This window comes from Debaryomyces hansenii, assembly GCF_000006445.2.
Source record: "Debaryomyces hansenii CBS767 chromosome F complete sequence".
NCBI classification, from domain to species: Eukaryota; Fungi; Ascomycota; class Pichiomycetes; order Serinales; family Debaryomycetaceae; genus Debaryomyces; species Debaryomyces hansenii.
In genome coordinates this window covers 1,129,939-1,150,259 of record NC_006048.2, presented here as the reverse complement: position 1 = coordinate 1,150,259, position 20,321 = coordinate 1,129,939, and the positions used below count along the sequence as shown (strand labels likewise).

The following is a 20,321-nucleotide window of genomic DNA, read 5'->3' as shown; positions in this document are numbered from 1 at the left end:
CTTATAAATTGGTTCGAATATACACCCTAATGCTTATAAATTTCATCCAATGTAACTATTCCACTAAAGCTGTCATTCTCTAATTTTTCAAATAACTTTTGTGCCACCTTGTCGGTAGATATAGGAGGTCTAACCAACTTATTCAAGTACGATATATGATCTCCGAGAATACAATGTTTAGCATCGTATCCTAACTTTAAAAGATTCTTTAATAAGATCCGGTTATTGAGAGAATCTGATTCTGCTTCATCATACATAAACCCAGGCCTCATTAAAATAGATCTTAAACCTTCTTTACAAGACAATTCAAATTCGGCCTCCCTCTTAGTATCAATGTAGCCCGATGGGATGAAAGGCATCTGCTGATCTGCCGATATATACACATATGACGGATTGTTTGGCTGAACTTTCAAAAACGTGTCAGCTAATATCACGGCTGAATCTCTCTGTATGCCTTCGTATGTATTATGGCTAGCTCTATCCATTGGATTTGGAGTCTTTACCAAATTGGCTAAATTCTGCACGTCATTCAAAAAATTGAAATTGGTATTCATGGACTTCTTGTAGTTTTGATTCTCAAAGAGAAGGCCTATAGAATGAACCACTGAGTTCACATTTGTCAACTTATCTTTGTATGTATCAGGGTTAAAAATGTCTGCTTTTTCCCACTTTACTTCTTTAATCCATGGAGAACTAATTGCTGGAGCTTGCCCAGACCGAGAAAATGAAGTTACCTGATATCCCAATTTTATTCCGGTTTCACATATTTTCTTTCCCAAGAAACCGTTACCTCCAAATACGGCTATAGATTTACCAATTGATGCCATTGTATGCGTATTATTCTAATTATAGAGGAGTTCAATACTTAATACCAGGGATGGCGAAATTTAAATCGCGCGAGTTTTCTACAAATATTAAAGTGCAAAATTATAATGATTTATTCAATTACTATACAAATTACTTTCTAAAATTCTTGTTAAATGATGCAAATTCTTCGTCTTCAACTTCTTCAATCGATAGATGCTTATGTAACTTTGATTCTGGAGAGGCAAGAGTTGAGGTAGATTGTGTGGATACGGATGCTGAGTCACTTATTTCGGACGCTACTGATTCATTATCAGAGTCCACAGTAGATGTGTTTTGCTCTTGGGTATCATGTTTCTCGGTAGTTTCTTCCTTTGAATCTGTTTTCTGAGGCACATATTCAAATGGAACGGCACCAAAGAAATGATTCACAAGACGGTTGATCTGCTCTCTCTGTATTTCCTCGGTCAGCTTTCCTTCTTCAGCTTGTTTCTTAGCTTCGGCTTGTTTCTTAGCCTCAGCTTGTTTCTTAGCCTCAGCTTGTTTCCTAGCTTCGCCTTGTTTCTTAGCTTCAGCTTGTTTCTTAGCCTCAGCTTGTTTCTTAGCCTCGTCTACTCTTTCGACGTTCGATTGTTTTGTTTGTTCAACTTGTTGGAACCCCAAGGTACCGAGAAAGTGATTTAACAATTCCTGTTTGAAGGCTTCTTCTTTAGCGTTTTGCTCTTGTTCTCTTCTTTTTTGTTCAGCAGCCTCAATTTCTTTTTGCTGTTTCAACTGAGCTTCTCTTTTTTCGGAAGCTCTTGCACATTCATTATGTTGGGTGTGTGGAATAGAGTTGACTTGAACAAAGGCGTCGAAAAATTGATCAAAGAAGTCCTTTCTTAAGGAAACCTCCACATCTCTAGCTTCTTCTCTCTGACTTCTTTCCTCTGATTTTTCTTGTTCGGCTTTTTGTCTTTCAGCTCTCTTTTGTTCAGCTCTCTTTCGTTCAGCTCTTCTTCTTTCTTCTTCCTTTTCTTTTCTAATTTTGTTCAACTTCTCTTGTTTGATATGTTGTTTTCTTTGTTCTTTTTCAACATTTTCATAGTATTGATTAAGAGATTCAATGTACCCGGAGAAGAGCTGATTTGAAACATGTCTGGCCTCTTCTTCTCTTTGTTGTTTGATTCTTTCTTCTCTAAGCCTCTGTTCCCTAATTTTTTGTTCTCTAAGCCTCTGTTCTCTAAGCTGTTGTTCTCTAAGCTGTTGTTCCCTAAGCCTTTGCTCTCTGAGTTGTTGCTCTCTATAGGCTTGTTCTCTGAACTGCTGCTCTCTGAGTTCCTGGATTTGGTACTCTCTAAGCTGTTGCAATTGGCGTTGTCTCACCTGCTGCTCAAGAGCTCTCCTCAACTCATACTCTCTCAAGTATTCATTGTGTTGGTCTCTCGAAAAGTCCCTAACTCCATATGGACAACCCTCTTCTTGCATTGGGCTAATGTAATATAACTGATCGTTGAAATTATTGGAAAACATTGTATGCTATGTTAATATCTATCTGTATGATGATTGTAAAAACTATTTTGCCCCCAGATGTCCTTGACACTTCTATTTAAATACATAGTGCTTTAAAGAGTAGAAGGTTCCAGAATCTTGATTTTGCAGCCGATTGTTCCTTACGTACTTTAAATTATTACTACTTATGGAACCCGGAACATTCTAGAAAATTCCGAGAGCGGATTATTGATAACCCCAATTATTCCATGGATTTCGAATATAAATTATTATTCGACAATGTCTGACCTCATACATCCATACCACCACCTATATACCCCAACTTCTTTGTATACTACCACATATTGCATTGTAATTGTTCGTAGGATACGGGCTTTGCCTATTATTAGAGTGGACTTGGTCCTCACAGCCCAAAATCACGTGCCCGAGGAGGAATTTCAAAATTTTCTGGTTTTTATAGATCTATAATTAGTTGAAACATACTAAAAAGTACACCAACAAGGGTATTACAGGTATATAATACAGCAGGTACATGTCGATGAACAGTAGAATCAGGTTGGCGACAGTTATTGTTGTTTCTATAATAAGTATTTACTGTTTAGTTAACTTTTTGGGAGTACTGTCTAATTATGACCCAATAGTGAAGAGGGCCGATGAGGACGATGATGACAGAGATGAAAATGAAAATAACTTTGGTAGTAATAGCACATCTAGTTCGATACCATTTTCTAGTTCATATGGATCCAGCAGTACGTCATTTGGAATGTCGTCTTCACAATCGTTTTCGTGGTCAGATCCGGGAAGCTCAACACTGGTGTCACTGTCGAGCAGTGTGGGATCGAGTAGTGGCCCCATAAGCAGCTTTACTCAAACATCAAGCCTGAGGGCAAGTCTGACAGATGCTAGTAGTAGTGAGACGGAAGGTAATGAAACATCGGAAACACAGACCAGCTTCAGTGAGCTGTCCCAATCGTCGGAAGTTGCATCGTCTAGTAGCGAGGCTCAGGAAACAACACAGGAGAGCTCTTCAGTACAAACTAGCAGCCAAAAAACTTCCAGTGTAACCGACGGACAAACTGTGTCGGGATCTAATAGTGAGGGAGTGATACACACCGTTCATTCCGTAGCCAATGGCAGGACAGTAGTGGTGACGCAGACGTCGATGATCGAATCCAATAGTACTCCGACATCTTCGTCTTCTAACAACAAAGATACTGACTCTGCGGGGTTATCGCAAACCAACAAGATTGTAGTCGGGGTTGTGGTTGGGGTCGGTGGTGCAATTCTATTGGCAATTGCGGCCTTTGTGTTCTTCTACATGAAGAAACGGAATAACCAGCCGGAGAATAAGTCGTGGACCTTCTGGCGTAAAAATGAGAAGGGTGGAAACGACGACTTTTTGAATGGCGAATTAGGTGTGAGGGATAGGAATATCAACCAAGGGTCCAATTTTTAACTACTCCAAATTTAAATAGATAATGTAATTGTACCAAATAATTATTGGTTAACATGCATTTAGTTTGATATAAATACGATACCTTAGTATCAGGTGGTAGTGTAGCATGTTCATCTATCTGTGCCGAGTTTGCTCGCAAATACTAAAATAAACTCACCATCCTCATCGCAATTGTATGCTTCCTGAATACTTAGTATTTCAATAGGGACTTATCTGTATACCATTTCCATCAGTTGCACTAGCTGCTCCAAACAAGATAGGCCTACCGCATCCTCTACTAAATCAAAGGGCATTCGCATCTACCTATACCTTTTCGATGAAAACCAATGCCCTGTTCTATCTTCAGAATAAGTTTTTGTTAGAAACAGCTATCAAAGATTTATTAATGCATGATGCGCATAAGTTGTAACTCCTGATGCTAATTAAATTATTGGGTTTAATAATATCCTCTTCATGATCTCAACTCGATACGAGGTTGTTAGAAATGTCAAAAATGACGAACCTGACGAAGAAACATGTTAACTATGGATATGTGAATTGGGGGACATTTGATATCGAAGGGACTATGGAAGTACACTCATTGAATTGAGTTTATACATCAAGAACGAGAATAGTGCAGAACTTTGTCTCAAGATTACGTTATTATTAAGCACCATATTTAATACTAATATAAAAGCATCCATATGTATTCATCTGTAAGAATCCCTATATACATGACAACAGTAAAATTGACAGCACGAAAAACACCAACAACAGCAATAACGTACCGATGAAATCTTTAAGCTTGATACATCCCTACACCGCCATCATACCTTCAAGATATAAAGAAGATTTGTTTGTGACACGACACAAGTAATCAGTCCTGCTACAATTTTTCGTCTATTACGACTAACCCTTCGTTTCCTGCACACCCTGTCGCCCGCTAAGGTGCTGTTCAGTCGTACAGTTCGCGCCCTGTACCGGACTTAAATTACCCTACAATTTAGCCTATTGGTCACGGCATACTAGAACTTACGGCCTTTAGCGCATGTTAATATGTCCAACTCCTCAATTGACAACTGATAAGGCGTGTCTTCTCAACTTATACAGTCACCCTACCAATGTGCCATACATTATCCTCTATTTGCAATTGCATGACGTCATGTAGTTGAATATCCACCCACCCACCCAATGAATCTCTCAGACTCAAATATGCTCATTTCAATGTCTCATTGTTTATTTTATCTCGGTCGTTTATTTCTCTGGCAGTGACATGATCCTTTGTTACCCCTATTGATACATTTCGCTGACTCACTAAATAAACTTTATGTTTTAAGTTTAGACTTTGTTCGCGTACATAAGTGCAATTCCCTACATAAAAATTGTTAACCAAACAAAGACATTATAGCTTGGCACACCACATACACTCCTCATATACTTCTTTTTTTTCCATAATTTAACAAATATTCCTATTATATGGCCATAGAAACGCAGGTGATGCAAAAACCGGAATTCCGTAAATGTGTAAAATAATTTTAGAGTGCATGAACCCGGCAATCAGGTCGTAATTCTTTTAAGTTTTAAGACATACAGAATTATGAAATTTAGATTTGGCATAATTGTAGGAAAAGGAATTTGTACAAAGAGCAATAGAGTAAGAACTTATAGAGGCATAATAATAAATTTTGTGTGTTATGGCTGGGATAGCGGACATATTGAATCATAGTGACGGGAGCGATGAATCAAACGAACAAACCACATCTTCGTCTACATCGAACCACAGAAGAACCACTTCGCTGGCTCGATCTTCTGTCAGCTTAGATGGTCTTGGGGTGGGGTTGGAGACGAGTCGTGGACGGCGTAGTATCCCCAAAAGCAAAATAGACAAGAAGTACTTAGCGAACAAAAAGTTGGTACAAATTTCCATACGAAGAAAATCGGCAACTCGAAAAAGCGTCTCGACAGAAAATACGTCGGGCGTAAATACATCTAAGTTGCATATCAAGTACTTGGAGGCAGGCATGAGAGTGAAGCTTACTATGTCTCCGTCGATCTTTTCTTTGTACAACTCGCTCATCCCTCATACTAATCGAAAACATGTATATGCATTAAAGGATCATCACGCAGTTTTCGACGATATTTCCAAGAAAATGGAAACAGTGACGTCAGATGGGGCGATAATAAATCGAAACATGACGTCGAAGCCCTTGAAGTTGATTGACAACAACCTTGTCAATTTGGCCGGTTATTCACACAAGGTATTACTGACATTTGGCAGAAAGAAGGATGGGGGTATCAGTGAGGAGCCCACTCATTTACCTACGTTCAATTCCTTGGATACAGCCGTCAGTTCGCTATTTGGTATCAGCGATTATACTTTGGTAAGAGTGACCCGTTCCACTTCTAACGACGACGAAGGTTCGGTGATATTAAAGCTCGAAACTGCTAGGCCGGGAGACTACTCCTTAATAGATGACGAGGACTTCTTGGAAGACATGGTCCACAGCATTGGCAAGCCTAATGATATACCAAATAGCTTATTCATCAAAAAAATCGTTGCAAGACCCCGGTACAAATCCGACATGAAAATCTTTTTGATTCCAAAGATTCAAGACAGCTCGCTTTATGTCGACGAACGTATGTTTGAAAGAGATCTCATAAATGGGGTCATAGATGTTGATCAGTCGCCTTCCATCAGAAGCATTTTCTGCACTTTCAAGTTCGACCATATTTTAGGTCTGTATAAAAATTTACTATCCTTGACCAAGTTAGATGAGGAACACAATGAAAAGGAATCCAATAGTGATAAAGACATACAAGAAAATCCTGATATTGAAATGACCATGATCGATTCTAATTGAAGCGTCCATGATTTATTTTGATCTTTGGGTTTGAATATCTCTAGCATTTTTTCATAGCCAGTTCTGAAATGACAGTGCTAGCTTCTATCTTAGACCAGCTTCTATTTTAGACTTTCATCTATTTTAGACTATCATCTTCGAATGTTTCAATAATAAATGAAATAGTACCAGAATTCCTGTGAGCATTTTGTTTGTACCAGTGTCATGAACTATGCCTGATTAATATTGCATTTTGCCTCCCACAGCAAACAAACTGCTACTAATTTATTACTATAAATCGATCTCCCTAGTGGCTTCCAATGAACCATTTGGATATATTATTAGGCAATAAGCTTTCTTAAAACTAAGTTACAGACTATAACGCATGAATACTGAAAAGGCTTTTTCTTATTCACAGGTATAGAGCTTATTGCATTCTGAACTGGATGTAAGAACGTACCAAAGTCATTCTATCATAATAGAATGATTACAGGTACAATACGTGTTTTAATTATACATATGATGATATCTCATTAACATCATGTTCTAAAATGCTAGTTGGCCCATTTTTTAAATACCATTCAAATGAATTCCTTCGAATATTCTAAAATTTGGCTATTCATGATATCTCACAGGGCATTAGACGACTATGGAAGTGGTTGATTCACACATTTGCTATATATGTGTTGCTTTAATCTATACACTTTAATTTTGTGCTAGGAGTTGGAGTAATAATACTCAACATTCTAGTACATAAAATTTTTCTAACGTAATGTTTCTACAATACCCAATTGCACAGTTGATCAAATTTATATATAATATAATTTTATAAAGCTAAAGTATTAAACGTTCAAGGAAACTGATTCATCGTTAACCAAATGCTTGTAATTTTTTAAAGCATTCGCAACGTCCTTATTAATAAACTTTTCAGTCTGTTGAGGAGCTCTACCAACGAAAGTGGAAGGGTCTAACAAAGTATCTAACTCGTTCCAGATAGGCTTGAAATATTCAGTGGCTCTGACCCTTTGGATTAAGTCATTATCACCACCTTCTTGCTTAACGACAGCACTGGCTTGGTGGGACAAGACTCTGATTTCTTCGTGACATTCTTGTCTAGATTCACCCTTTTCAACCATGGCCATAATGATATTTTCAGTAGCCATGAATGGTAATTCGGAATTGATCCTTCTTTCAATGACCTTTGGATAGACGACTAATCCAGAGGAAATGTTATTCATGGTGGATAATAAAATGTCAGCAGTTAAAAACGCTGATGGAAGGGAGATTCTTCTAATGGCTGAATCATCTAATGTTCTTTCAAACCATTGAACGGAGGCGGTCTGAATGGCATCATTTAATAAACCACCCATGTGTCTTGCTAAAGAGCAGACTCTTTCACATCTCATTGGGTTTCTCTTGTAAGCCATAGCAGAAGACCCAATTTGGGACTTCTCAAATGGTTCTTCAACTTCCTTCAAGTTAGCTAATAATCTGATATCAGTAGCAAATTTGTGCGCAGTAGCACCCAAGGACGCTAATGGGGATAAAACATCAATATCAATTTTTCTAGAATAAGTTTGACCAGTAACTGGATAAACATGGTCGAATCCTAATAATTCAACAACTCTTTCATCTAATTGTTCAACTTGGTCGTGGTTACCGTGGAACAAAGACAAGAATGAAGCTTGTGTACCTGTGGTACCTTTAACTCCTCTCAACCCGAGATCATTTCTAGCTCTTTCCATGTTTCTCAAATCCCATAACAACTCTTGAATCCACAATGTAGCTCTCTTACCAACAGTTGTCAATTGAGCAGGCTGGAAGTGAGTCCATCCTAAAACTGGCAAATCCTTATACTTTAATGCAAATTCAGATAATCTGTTAATGACATTGACCAATTTTGGAATCAAAACGTCGTAGGCATCCCTCAAGAAAATCAAATCGGCATTGTCTGTAACGAAACATGAGGTAGCACCTAGATGGATAATCCCAGCAGCATCTGGACAAGTTTTACCAAAAACGTGAACGTGGGCCATAACGTCGTGTCTAACGATTGCCTCTTCCTTGGAAGCAGCTTCAATTTCTTCATCAGTGATTTCCAAGTGTGCCTTCATTTGCTCAATAGCCTTGTCTGAAATCATGTCTAATCCGACTTCCTTCTCAGCGATAGCTAAATTGAGCCATAACTTTCTCCAGGTTGAGAATCTGTTCCTCAACGAAAAGATTTTGGACATCTCATCCGACGCATATCTTGAAGATAATGGAGTGGAGTATTTATCGTTAGCTGACATTGTGTTTCTTAGTGTTGATAGAATCAATTTAAATCTGAAAACCTAGAGAAGATAAATGAAAAATCCATCTCGATTAGCTCATTTAAAGTCATATCGGAAATTATTACAGCATGACTCGGGTACTCATCTCGCGAAATTTGACTCCATACATCATCAATTCATTAACACCATATATACTGAATACTATATAGCAAATACGATACAAGAGAATATCTGTAACAGAATATTGTATGGTGATATTAAGAGTCAATGCTAAAGGTTATGATGAAAATTGATACCATTTTGCATGTTTACTAGGACAAAGCGCAGAATTGCAAAAATTCCATTGGCATCAGGAATACTCATCAGGAATACTCCCATACGAACCATGGTCTGCTGAAGATAACCTCGTTAGGTAGACGGTTCCAGCGACAGAGGTATGTGCTGTTTAATTTGCCTGAATCTACGAGATTTGGCGTCGAGTTAGCACTGGCTGCGAACTAAATTCTGGACCAAAATATGGTACGCAGCTAGTCGTTTCTCTGAGGATATTGTTGTTTCTTTGTAGACATGTTGAATACGTCGATATCGTTGTGTCTGGATGAGCTTGTGTGGGCATCAATGACCGTGATTTTCCTGCAGTTCCATACGATCGCCCATGTCATCGTTGTTTTCTCCTTCTATCGCGTCGATTTCATGGTGGTTTTGAGGCTCCTCGTCCGAATCGTCATTGCGCCTCTGCTCTTCGTCATTTTTTAAGTTCTGGTCTTCTTCGTACTGCAAAAATAATGAGTACACCGCTCCCTTGAAGAGCGTATACACAAGCCCGATTTTCATTTCCAAATTTCTCAAATTATCCAATAATTTATCCGCAGATCCGCTATTTGTAGCTTCAACCCCATCCTCCGATGACGAACTCTTGCCCGACGGGCGGCTATTTTGATTTGTGGTGGAGTTTAGCTGTTTGACCTCACTTGATAATGTGTTCAATTGCACGGCCAAAAGTTGGTACTGCGAAAGAATTTGTGCCTCTATCGGCGAAAGCAACATTGACTTGGTGTAGTCGGTAGCATATATATCCTTACGAGCCATACTACTAGTGGCTCCAGCTGAAGAAGTTGGTTTGTTGATATTGTATTGAATTTTATATCCCGATTATATAAAAGTTCGTGTATGCTTACGTAAAACAAACAAGCCTTTAAACAATAAATTTCAATCCAGAATGGTAGCAATTGAAAGAACAACGACGAATTATTAGGTGGAATACAAAAGATACGTATTAACGATAGCGAAATAACAAGCCAATCGATATCTACTATGTCTACAGTACCCAATGGTAACAATCAAATGGTCGAGCAAGAGGCTGCTAAATCAGACGCTGCATCCAAGGCCACGCCAATCACCAACACAACCGTGGCCCCAGAACACAAGAAGAAGAAGCTTGTTAGAAAACAAGTAGGGTCAAATCAGTTAAAGTACAAGGCATGGGCAGCTGGACACATAAGCACGATTGTTTTCGGGGTGATTACTTTTTTTTTCCAGATTTTCCTCTTGCCAAACAAATGGTACATCAATTCGATTTGCTACAGATTATCGTTGTTAGGATCAATGGTTGCATTGACCGCTACATTTTCACATAAGTTTGGGATCAAGAACTTGCCTCCATTTCCCACGTTGATTGCGCAACAGAATTTCCAGTACTTGATATTGGCTATCATCTGGTGTTTTACGTTTAAGTCGATTTTCAAGATTATCCCATACTTTTTGATTTCGACGTTACAATTGTCTGCGCACAAGAATATCGAAGCCGTATCAAAGCACCTGGCTCAGCTTGCGTCCTTAATAGCGTATGACGAGTTGCTTTTGATAGTTTACTTGCTTCTCAGAACTTTATTCTTTAGAAATACCTCCGGATACCAATTGAGTGCCTTCTTATTTTTTTACTGGTTAAGAATCTTATACAATAAGGAAACTGGTAACTTATTTAGATCTATTGTCACGCGTGTCGATGGTAAGGTTACTTCTTCTACTGAGAACGAAAAAGTTCTCCACTACTGGTCTAAAATCAAGAAATTCGTAGATGCTAAGCAATACGATAAGATTTAAATTGTATAAGCAATACGAAAGGATTTGATTGAGCCGTATGGTACTATTATATCCCTCAAGTAGAAGTCGATAATGATGTTCTTCGTGATTACTTCATCTTTAGATTCATGAGTTTGTACAATGGTTGAATTTTTTTAATTATTTATAAATCACTACTCTACGTATTTGATGTGATTTCCCTTTTCCTTTTCTTAATTATATATACTTATATATAATGTGTTATTAACATTATTTTGTTTTAAATACTAAAATTGTATTATAGGCAAGTCGATGTCGTGCGTAGAAATTCGTAACCTCAAATTGATCATAAGGGGCTTTTTTGTTCATAATTATCATTCTTTATTCAATTGAATACTCCGAATAATTCCAGTAGAGTTGACTCCTGTAATTGAAAATGTCATCACCAATAGTTTACCAATTAGGACACGAATCGATTAAGGACCATGTCTTTTCTCCAGATCGTCAAATATTGGCAATTACCAAGCTGAATACTGTCGAGATCTACCAAACATCGTCCAATTCATCAAGCAAGCCAAAATTAATCACTACATTGAAGGGTCACGATAAGACAGTCACTTCTGTGGATATTTCTCCAGATGGATCCAAAATTTTGACCTGCTCTCAGGACAGAAATGCGTTGGTCTGGAAATATGATCAAGCCGAGCAGGAATACAAGCCTACGTTAGTTTTATTACGTATAAGCAGGGCAGCTACTGTTTGTAGATGGTCTCCTTTAGGTAACAAGTTTGCAGTTGGATCATCCGATAGAATTATCGCTGTCTGTTACTACGAGCCGGAAAATGATTGGTGGGTATCCAAGCACTTGAAAAAGCCATTGAAATCTACGATCACCAGCTTGGACTGGCACCCAAATAACATCTTGTTGGCCAGTGGTTCAACTGATGGACATACGAGAGTATTTTCCACTTATATTAAGGGATTAGATGAAAAACCCGAACCTTCAGTTTGGGGTTCGAAATTGCCATTCCAAACGTTATGTGGTGATTTTATCAATGAAACTGGTGCCTGGATTCATGATGTTTCGTTTGATCCTTCTGGTAATTCTTTAGCTTTTGTTTCTCATGACTCGTCTCTTACAGTTGTGTATCCAGAAGGTGAAGGTTTACCACCTAGAGCTATTCTTAATGTCAAGACGAACTATTTACCATTCAAGTCATTGGTCTTCTCAAGCGAAAACAGAATTCTTGTAGGTGGCCACAACTGTAACTTGATTGCTTTTGAAGGAAATGAAAGTGGATGGAAAGAGGCTTTCAAGGTTGAAAAACAGAAGGATTTAATCAAGGACACAACCGTCCCAGAGGACGAAGAAGAAGAGATTTCATCTCATGATGCACTTAACATGTTTAAGCAATTAGACTTGAAAGGTAGAGTTAACAAGCCTAGTGCAAAAGGTGCCGGTAAAGTTTTAAGTACCATCCACCAGAATACTATCGCAAGTATCAAGACATACAGTAACAACCAAATCAGTACCTCGGGTATCGATGGGAAGATTGTTATTTTCACTATCTAAGGCTCTACAAAACAAAAATTGAGTTCTGAAGTATATTAAGTATATATAGTACAATAAATGTATAGATCTAGAAAGTTAGTACTTGTTCATTTGCAACAAATTAAAATTGGGCAATTTATATTTTATGTCAGATATTTGAGCTTTGGTAAGGGTTATCTTCAGGTATTTTTGGTTCAGAAGCAGAACTGAAAAGTAAAGTTTATCATCATAAAAATATATAATTGCACGTATCAAAAATCATGTACTTACACTTTATTCCTAAACCAGTTAGTATTAGTGCAAACCAATGCAATTACAAGGAATTTTCAACCTTTTAAGGTCAGATGGTGATGCATGTTTTATCCATGGCTCAGGGTTCACCGGATTGAATGTTGTGTAACAATCATCATATAAAATGTTGTATTCCTTTATTTAAAGCCAGACATACTGAATTGTGTTAGAACGTTATTTCTCTTTCACCGCCTCATACTAGTACAACATTTCTAAGTATAAATCATAAACGAAGAATTCCTAAATTTATTTTTGTCTTGCATATGCATCCTCAGTCATTTGTTATATCATTGGGTTTAATCATGATAATAGAAATATGTTGTAATTGTATAAGTTCTCGAAAGGTTGAAACATACCAATACTTCAAATCATTATAGTAGAGTTTAGGTACAAGAAGAATATAGAAATGAAAATTTTTTTTCTAATTATGGTCGAATTTCCAACTCCGGGTAATAATAGAGAGATAATCTGACTCTTAGGGTTACTTGGAATACTTCAGTTCTTATATTCGTAAACTTGACATTTGAAAGCCTGATACAAACACAGGAGTGACCATATCGACAATCTATGCCAATTAGTTTTGAAAGTAGGAATATTAGACGTATTCGAAAAATATGTCTCTTCGATCAAAACTCCGTACTCAGTTTGCACCCAAACACCCAAGTGCCAATTAGCAAATTCTACTGCCGTTGTAAACCTTGGGAAGCCCAGAATTGGTATAGAGTATATCGAAGACACTATGTATCTAGAACTTGTATATAAATGTAGGATATTGTTAGAAATTGTTCGGTAAACGGGATATGGGCAACATCGATATTGAGAAAGAGTGCAAACATCGAGATTTCAAGATAAGAAAATATATATGCTAAGCAAAGAAGGTAGAGCATTCAAATGAGTATGTCTAAGTCTAACTTTAGTAACGAATCAGGTGAACGAGACCCACTCTTGCCTACACTGCTGATACCAATCAATAAGCCGGATGCGCCAAATGAGAGGGCTAATGTAAGCGTACCAAAATCGCCGTCTACGTCAGCTCTTTTTAACAAATATTCACCAAATCAGCATTCGAATATAAGACACGGTTCACATTCAGCGTATAATGAACAAGGAGACGATAAAATAGGGAGGAGTGCAGGCTTGACTGAAAGCTATCGTCAGGGATCAGTTAGTCATCAAGTACCACCATTATTCCACAGATTGTTGAGTGGCCATTATACGGTCACGAATCCAAACTTAGGTTCAAGTGGAGGATTTGAGTATGCAAACTTGAATTCAAGTAATTTGAATCTTAATTCGAGTGGTATTCTAGAAAGTAGTGCTAGTATTTATTCGGTACCTGATCTTGAGGAACAACAGAGGAGGTTAAATGTCTTGACAGGAATGAGGCCTCACAAGTTAATCGGTAACTATAAAAGCTTGACGAATTGGATGGATAACTGGAAGCCAAATGTTTCGAAGATTAGAAATAAAAAGGTTAGAAAGTACTATGAGGATCAAAATTACTTGATAGAAAGGTTTCAAGAGATCGATAATCTATTAGATTATGGTAAGATTCACATTAATATGCTTTCCAATTATAGTCGCTCAGAAGTTCGTCAAAATAATAAAGATAGAATAGAGGATACAGAAGATAACCAAATAGGCACCAATATGAACTCTAATACAACTAGTTATAATTCTATGGTTTCTCATCGTTCTAGATTTAATGAAATTCCCGGTAATGTTGAAACAGAAGGGGCTCACTTCTTGGGATATAATCAGGAAGAGACTTCACAGAATGTATTATTTGCAATTTTAGTTAACTTTTTTGTTAATTTTATCCTTTTAATAGGTAAGATAATTGTGTGCATATTGTCAAATTCTATATCTGTTGTTGCATCGTTAGTTGATTCTATTTTGGACTTTCTTTCTACTTTTATTATCTTTATAGCTAATAAGTTATCAACGACTAAGACATGGAGAACGCAGCATGCATATCCTGTTGGTAGATCAGGTCTAGAACCGTTGGGTGTGTTGATTTTCTCGGTCATTATTATAATTTCATTTTTCCAAGTTGGACAAGCATCGTTTAAAAGATTGTTTTTGAGCCTACCAGAGGATAGAATGACAGCTGAGATTGGCAAAGGGGCGATTATTATTATGACTACTACTATCTTGTGTAAAATAGGTTGTTGGGTTTGGTGTTCTAAGAGTAAATCGAGCTCAGTCCAAGCTCTTGCACAAGATGCTATGACTGACATAATATTCAATTTTGTTTCTTTAATTATGCCAGCCGCTGGTCATTATTTAAACGTGTGGTGGCTTGATCCTTTGGGTGCATTGTTATTATCAGTCTACATCATAGTATCGTGGAGTAAGACTGCTTTTGAACACATTGAGAATTTAACAGGAGCAGTTGCAAGTCCATTGGATTATAAAGTGATATTGTATTTATCATATAGATTCGCTGAATCGATTAAGCAAATTACATCATTAAAAGTTTATCATGTTGGCGATAACTTAAACGTCGAGATAGATTTGGTTTTCGACAATGAAGAATTTAATTTATCATTAAAAGATGTTCATGATATTGCTGAGGCATTGCAATATGCAATTGAAACTTTACCGATGGTGGAAAGAGCATTCGTACATATAGATTATATGGAAGGTAATTTTAGAGGTCATTTGAAATAATCGGATGAAAACTACGCTTGTATATTAGATAATACTCCATAAAATATTCTTTTTAGAAATGGTACAGTTATATCAAAGCAAGAATTAAAGCGCCTAATGTAGCACCAAATGGCGCGTAAAAGATGTTGGCATCAGAACCAGCAGATGAACTGGAGCCAGAACCAGAACCAGAACCAGACGATGAACTTGAGCCAGAGCCAGAACCAGAGCCAGGCGATGAACTTGAGCCAGAGCCAGAGCCAGAGCCAGAACCAGAACCAGAGCCAGACGATGAACTTGAGCCAGAACCAGAACCGGAAGATTCACTACCAGAACCTCCAGAACCAGAAGATCTACTACCAGTGCCTCTAGAACTAGAAGATTTACTACCAGAACCTCCAGAACCAGCACCAGCACCAGAACCAGACTCAGACGAACCAGAGCCAGATTCTTGACTATCTGCGGACCCACCCAGACCCGAACCTCCATTGTAAAATCCTCCAACACCAGCTACGGAACTTGCCCAATTTTCATATGAGGTGAACCACAGCTCACCAGTGATTTTAGAAGCTTCAGCCGCATCAGTGACTTGCACAAGGTCAGAATACCATGGTTTATTAGTAAGGTCTTCTGCAATCGTCTGATATTGTTGCAAAAATGAATTGTCAGTTTGATAGAGATCAGCAATAGACTTGACAGCATCTGTACCATAACTCTCATATAAATCTGTCAATTGACCTAAATAGCCCGTGGCATCTGCAGCAAGAACCTTCGCTCCACATGCGGCTGTAATAAATCCTGTTGATAATCTCATTTCTTATAATTGTATGTGTAAATCTAACATAGATGCAATGGAAGCAACAGTCAATAGTTTTATATATATTTCGAGTCAATGTAGGCTTACGTCCCCGCAGATCCGTAAATCTATATTAGTGTGACATCCAGATATCCCATATTATTATTACAACATCATTGCATAATTCTCATTTAGTCAGACCATTGTTCTCCAAAATTAAGATTTTTCTTTACGTCCTGAAAAATAGTACGCCAAAGCTATATCACAATATTACATGGCTTTGACACTTAGAAAATCGTCTTCTTGATATCTAATCTACTCAACTGGCTACCAAATGTAACTATACATACACGTATTTACACATATGAATTATACCCGAATTCAGTTCTAAGTATACGCATGCAGGAGACACATCATGAGAGAGATTAAATATTGTCCATCAAGGTACTAAATAAGACGAAAAACACTATTAAAATTCACAATTAACACGTGTGGGACTCTTATTCAACAAACAGCTTGTGCAACGCGTACCTTATTCCAAGTTCATATTTCGTGACGATATCATCGTCATCCTGTTGGATTGTATGGAATTTTCCTAGAAGAAGGTTTATATCCTTTAAAACAGAATCGAGGTTGCACATATCAGAGACCATTTGTAGCTTCTGAGATCTTATAAATGACAAGATTTTAATCAAAATGATCGTAGTGAAGTAAAAGCAAAAATGGATTTGGTCCGACAAATATGCAAAGTACGAGTCGCTGTCTACAACATTGACAAACTTAAGCAATTGACAGGCATGTGTAATCATCTCGCGTAGAGACCGAGAATTACAATGGCGTAGAACATAATCCACATTGTTATCGTCGAATATGTCAAAAATGGGAGGGTTAGCATCTATCAACGTGGACCTGCGAAAATTGTAGGCGTAGATAACAATTAGACCGCAAAAGTGATAACATAGTTCTACAAACTGTAAAGTCGGCTGGTTGAAAATATATTCCCATTGGTTGTACCATGCGTTCATGTTTCCTGTGGTGGTGCTGTAATTCATTTCACATTCTTCGAGGGTAGTTGCAGTGATGTCATTCAAATTTAACTGAATATAATTGTAAGTGATTAGCAATATGCTTATCTCACTGACCATTCTTCCGTCAAAATTAGTAGAACTGGGCAAAGTAAGTGTAGCAGTACAGTAGTTCAACCTTATTTCATCAACCACACACATACGCCCCGAGAAAATGCAGTTGATCAAATGTACCAATGTGAGATGATTGAATATTCTTAATGTTGTTAAAGTTTGGTATTCTTCGCTGTCTATTTCATCGTAGAATATAGTAAATGGCAAGTCTACGTTACCAGTGTTCTTGGTCTTTTGTAACAATGTTCCAAACGTAGCTTTTGATACGAATGTTGTTAAACCTATGCTAGAAAGGTACCATGCATCTAAATTTAATTCATGTAAAACACTATCATCACTAAGATCAAGACTCAACCGGGAAGATGCAATTGATGATAATGATAACGAATAAATTGAAAGAAGAACTAGTGCCTGCAAGAATTCGATATCACCATTATTTAAAGTAGACTTTGGAAAGGAAGTATATTTCAGCAACGAATCATTCAACTCTTCTGCTAGTTGTTTCATCAACAATCTATAGTTGGATTTCTTCTTGTTAAGAATTTCGAGATGACTAGAATTTGCTCCCTTGAACAGGTATCTCAAAGATAGACAACAACACGTAGTTAACAATAAGGGTGATTTATTTCTAATCCTTTCAACCAACACATCAGTTGGAGCATTTGAGGGAAACAGCACCCACCTTCCGTGATTTCTTCTAAATTTATTCATTAAATCAACCGCTTCTGCCTCAGTTAATAATCCCAAAGATATTATATCCTTGTTCAGTTTATATAATAGGGTTTGATCTAAACTACTCTCAACCGTGGATAGGTTAAGCAAGTTTAATATCGATTTTGGAATATGGGAGGTTTCAACTTGATTGCATACCATCGCAAATGGCGCCATTTTGAATGAATTTATTGAATAGTTAAACAATGGCCCCGAATCAGTGTCTACAAGAGACTCAATTTCAGAAGAAACATTACTAGTCATATTTGTGGGAGTATTTGGCTTCGATTTTTTTGACGAAGTGCTTGAAGAGGAACCTGGTATACCATTAAATGCCTGGCCAGCCGTAAGTAAGAGTTCGGCATCACTGCTACGAATATTAACTTTCCCATTATCGGATTTAATTATAGATAGTAACTCGTTAATTCCAGCATGTATTAAGTCAAGCTTAGTTTTTGTTCTTTCATCTTTGAGTATTTCATTATCTGGTATAGATGGGGATTGTGAAATATCTTGACGTTGGCTAAATGAGCATTCCTTGTTAAGAAATATACACCTTGAACATGATACTTCATCATTAACTGATTTGAAACATCTAGTTTTTTGTTTTCGGCATAGATCACAAGCTTTGGGTGTTCTAGTGGCCTGTGCAAATTTTCGGTTATTCGTTTCTGTAATTTCATCCGACTTCTCTCTGCCTTGCAGATTCATCTTTCTCTTTTTGAGTGATACATTATCTTCCTTGTCATGGCTTTCTTGTATTTTATCACTCATATTACCATGCTTGTCTTGGTTCAGCACATTTGGAGCAAGATAAGAACGTTGACATTTATGCCGCGTTATCAGTGAAAAATATTTCCATACAAAATCGATTACGATCTTGAAAATACTGGACATTTTACATCTACATATATTACAAATTACGAATGAAATAAAGTTACATGTCAAACGTTCAACGGTATATTTTTTTTAAATATGAAATTTTATGTTATTCTCTTTTATATTGCAAAGTAATCTGATAGGCTTCTACTTGTGAAAACGTAGCTATCGGGTATATCAGATATATCCTATTGTGCTTTAGTTAAAAATAGCATGCAACTTGGATATCTTTTCCTCACGGACATTAGAGTTCAACGCTTTGTCTGATCAACACTACAAGAAAAATCGTGCATATTTTATGACATAAATCTTCTTCAAGGGTTCTAAACTCAGGATTTGTTACTGCCCCGGGCCTACGATATTTCTAAGTGCCGTGACTACAAAGACCTTAAACATCGAGTCCTTTATTGGTTACTTGATATTACACAATAGAATATAGTATCACTTTGTATCCTAGCTTTTAACCACCGGCTAATTTCATCTTATTGGCGGCGAAAAATGGAGCGCTTAAATAATCGCTCAAGAGATATTATGAACTCTTCTATAAAATGAGATGCTGGGACATTTGAAGAACAATCGAGGTAATCAAGACTCCACCACTAACTAACTACATATACGGCTAACTTTGAAAAGCAATTTACGTCAATTGGGCCATATAATATCATATTTATTTTTGGTTTCAACTTGAAGTATCGCGATATCAATGATTCATTATCAATGCAAATACCTAGGAGCAACAAAAACCTCCTTTCATATTGTAACTCAAGGCTGTATTTATTTTATAACATTTGCCAGTTTTTGGACACCCATAATGCTTACCTGAAGATTTTACTTTACAATTATGCGCATCCCTCATGCTATAGATTTTTCCATTACATGGGTTTGCTGGGCATCCACCTATGGAACAGTCATACCACTTCAGAGCCAATGAGTCCACGTCTGTTGAATTATTCTCGCTTACTGGAGCAGATACAACCGTCGTCGCATTCATAAGGATCAAAAGCATCGAAAGTAATCCCACTACCGAGTACTCTGTCTTCATGTTCCCATTCGATATTTTTGAGGTTATCAAGTATATCAACAATTTCACCTGTATCAATTTCACTTGGACTAATAGTTAGTAGTCCTAAGTATATGTTATTGAATAAAGTTGCCGAGTTCAATCTCAAACACAATGTATATTCAATTACTTTATCTGTTAGATTAGTCTTGTAAGCACTTATTATATCTCTTAATACAGTAGTATCAATAGTTTCTAAATCAACTTCTGGAGTGAATTTACTAACCAGATGCTTCATGAAAACGCTCAATTATATTTGATCTTAACAACGGTTCTGCAATATCAGAATTTGGTAGGATTTATATACAATTCAGAATGATAATCCCCGCATCAAGTT

General features: G+C 37.2%; 10 protein-coding genes across 10 annotated transcripts; 5 read left to right on the top strand and 5 right to left on the bottom strand. All coding sequences in view use genetic code 12, as the record gives it.

Moving 5' to 3' along the window:
- Positions 1-26: 26 nt before the first annotated feature.
- Positions 27-827, bottom strand: DEHA2F13420g (DEHA2F13420p; the record flags this gene model as incomplete). The annotated part of the gene is made up of 1 exon (XM_460947.1): positions 27-827. One exon carries the CDS (start codon positions 825-827, stop codon positions 27-29), a length of 801 nt encoding a protein of 266 aa, XP_460947.1.
- A 130-nt stretch (positions 828-957) lies between these two features.
- DEHA2F13398g (DEHA2F13398p) lies at positions 958-2,316 on the bottom strand (the record flags this gene model as incomplete). The annotated part of the gene is made up of 1 exon (XM_460946.1): positions 958-2,316. One exon carries the CDS (start codon positions 2,314-2,316, stop codon positions 958-960), a length of 1,359 nt encoding a protein of 452 aa, XP_460946.2.
- A 511-nt stretch (positions 2,317-2,827) lies between these two features.
- DEHA2F13376g (DEHA2F13376p) lies at positions 2,828-3,751 on the top strand (the record flags this gene model as incomplete). Its single annotated transcript, XM_460945.1, has 1 exon — positions 2,828-3,751. One exon carries the CDS (start codon positions 2,828-2,830, stop codon positions 3,749-3,751), a length of 924 nt encoding a protein of 307 aa, XP_460945.2.
- A 1,673-nt stretch (positions 3,752-5,424) lies between these two features.
- DEHA2F13354g (DEHA2F13354p) lies at positions 5,425-6,591 on the top strand (the record flags this gene model as incomplete). The annotated part of the gene is made up of 1 exon (XM_460944.1): positions 5,425-6,591. One exon carries the CDS (start codon positions 5,425-5,427, stop codon positions 6,589-6,591), a length of 1,167 nt encoding a protein of 388 aa, XP_460944.2.
- An 821-nt stretch (positions 6,592-7,412) lies between these two features.
- Positions 7,413-8,861, bottom strand: DEHA2F13332g (DEHA2F13332p; the record flags this gene model as incomplete). The annotated part of the gene is made up of 1 exon (XM_002770769.1): positions 7,413-8,861. One exon carries the CDS (start codon positions 8,859-8,861, stop codon positions 7,413-7,415), a length of 1,449 nt encoding a protein of 482 aa, XP_002770815.1.
- Positions 8,862-9,458: 597 nt separating this feature from the next.
- DEHA2F13310g (DEHA2F13310p) lies at positions 9,459-9,932 on the bottom strand (the record flags this gene model as incomplete). Its single annotated transcript, XM_460942.2, has 1 exon — positions 9,459-9,932. One exon carries the CDS (start codon positions 9,930-9,932, stop codon positions 9,459-9,461), a length of 474 nt encoding a protein of 157 aa, XP_460942.2.
- A 225-nt stretch (positions 9,933-10,157) lies between these two features.
- Positions 10,158-10,946, top strand: DEHA2F13288g (DEHA2F13288p; the record flags this gene model as incomplete). Its single annotated transcript, XM_460941.1, has 1 exon — positions 10,158-10,946. One exon carries the CDS (start codon positions 10,158-10,160, stop codon positions 10,944-10,946), a length of 789 nt encoding a protein of 262 aa, XP_460941.2.
- Positions 10,947-11,340: 394 nt separating this feature from the next.
- Positions 11,341-12,477, top strand: DEHA2F13266g (DEHA2F13266p; the record flags this gene model as incomplete). The annotated part of the gene is made up of 1 exon (XM_460940.1): positions 11,341-12,477. The coding sequence occupies one exon, from the start codon at positions 11,341-11,343 to the stop codon at positions 12,475-12,477; it is 1,137 nt and encodes a 378-aa protein (XP_460940.2).
- A 1,161-nt stretch (positions 12,478-13,638) lies between these two features.
- DEHA2F13244g (DEHA2F13244p) lies at positions 13,639-15,420 on the top strand (the record flags this gene model as incomplete). Its single annotated transcript, XM_002770768.1, has 1 exon — positions 13,639-15,420. One exon carries the CDS (start codon positions 13,639-13,641, stop codon positions 15,418-15,420), a length of 1,782 nt encoding a protein of 593 aa, XP_002770814.1.
- Positions 15,421-16,695: 1,275 nt separating this feature from the next.
- DEHA2F13222g (DEHA2F13222p) lies at positions 16,696-18,942 on the bottom strand (the record flags this gene model as incomplete). Its single annotated transcript, XM_002770767.1, has 1 exon — positions 16,696-18,942. One exon carries the CDS (start codon positions 18,940-18,942, stop codon positions 16,696-16,698), a length of 2,247 nt encoding a protein of 748 aa, XP_002770813.1.
- Positions 18,943-20,321: the final 1,379 nt, after the last annotated feature.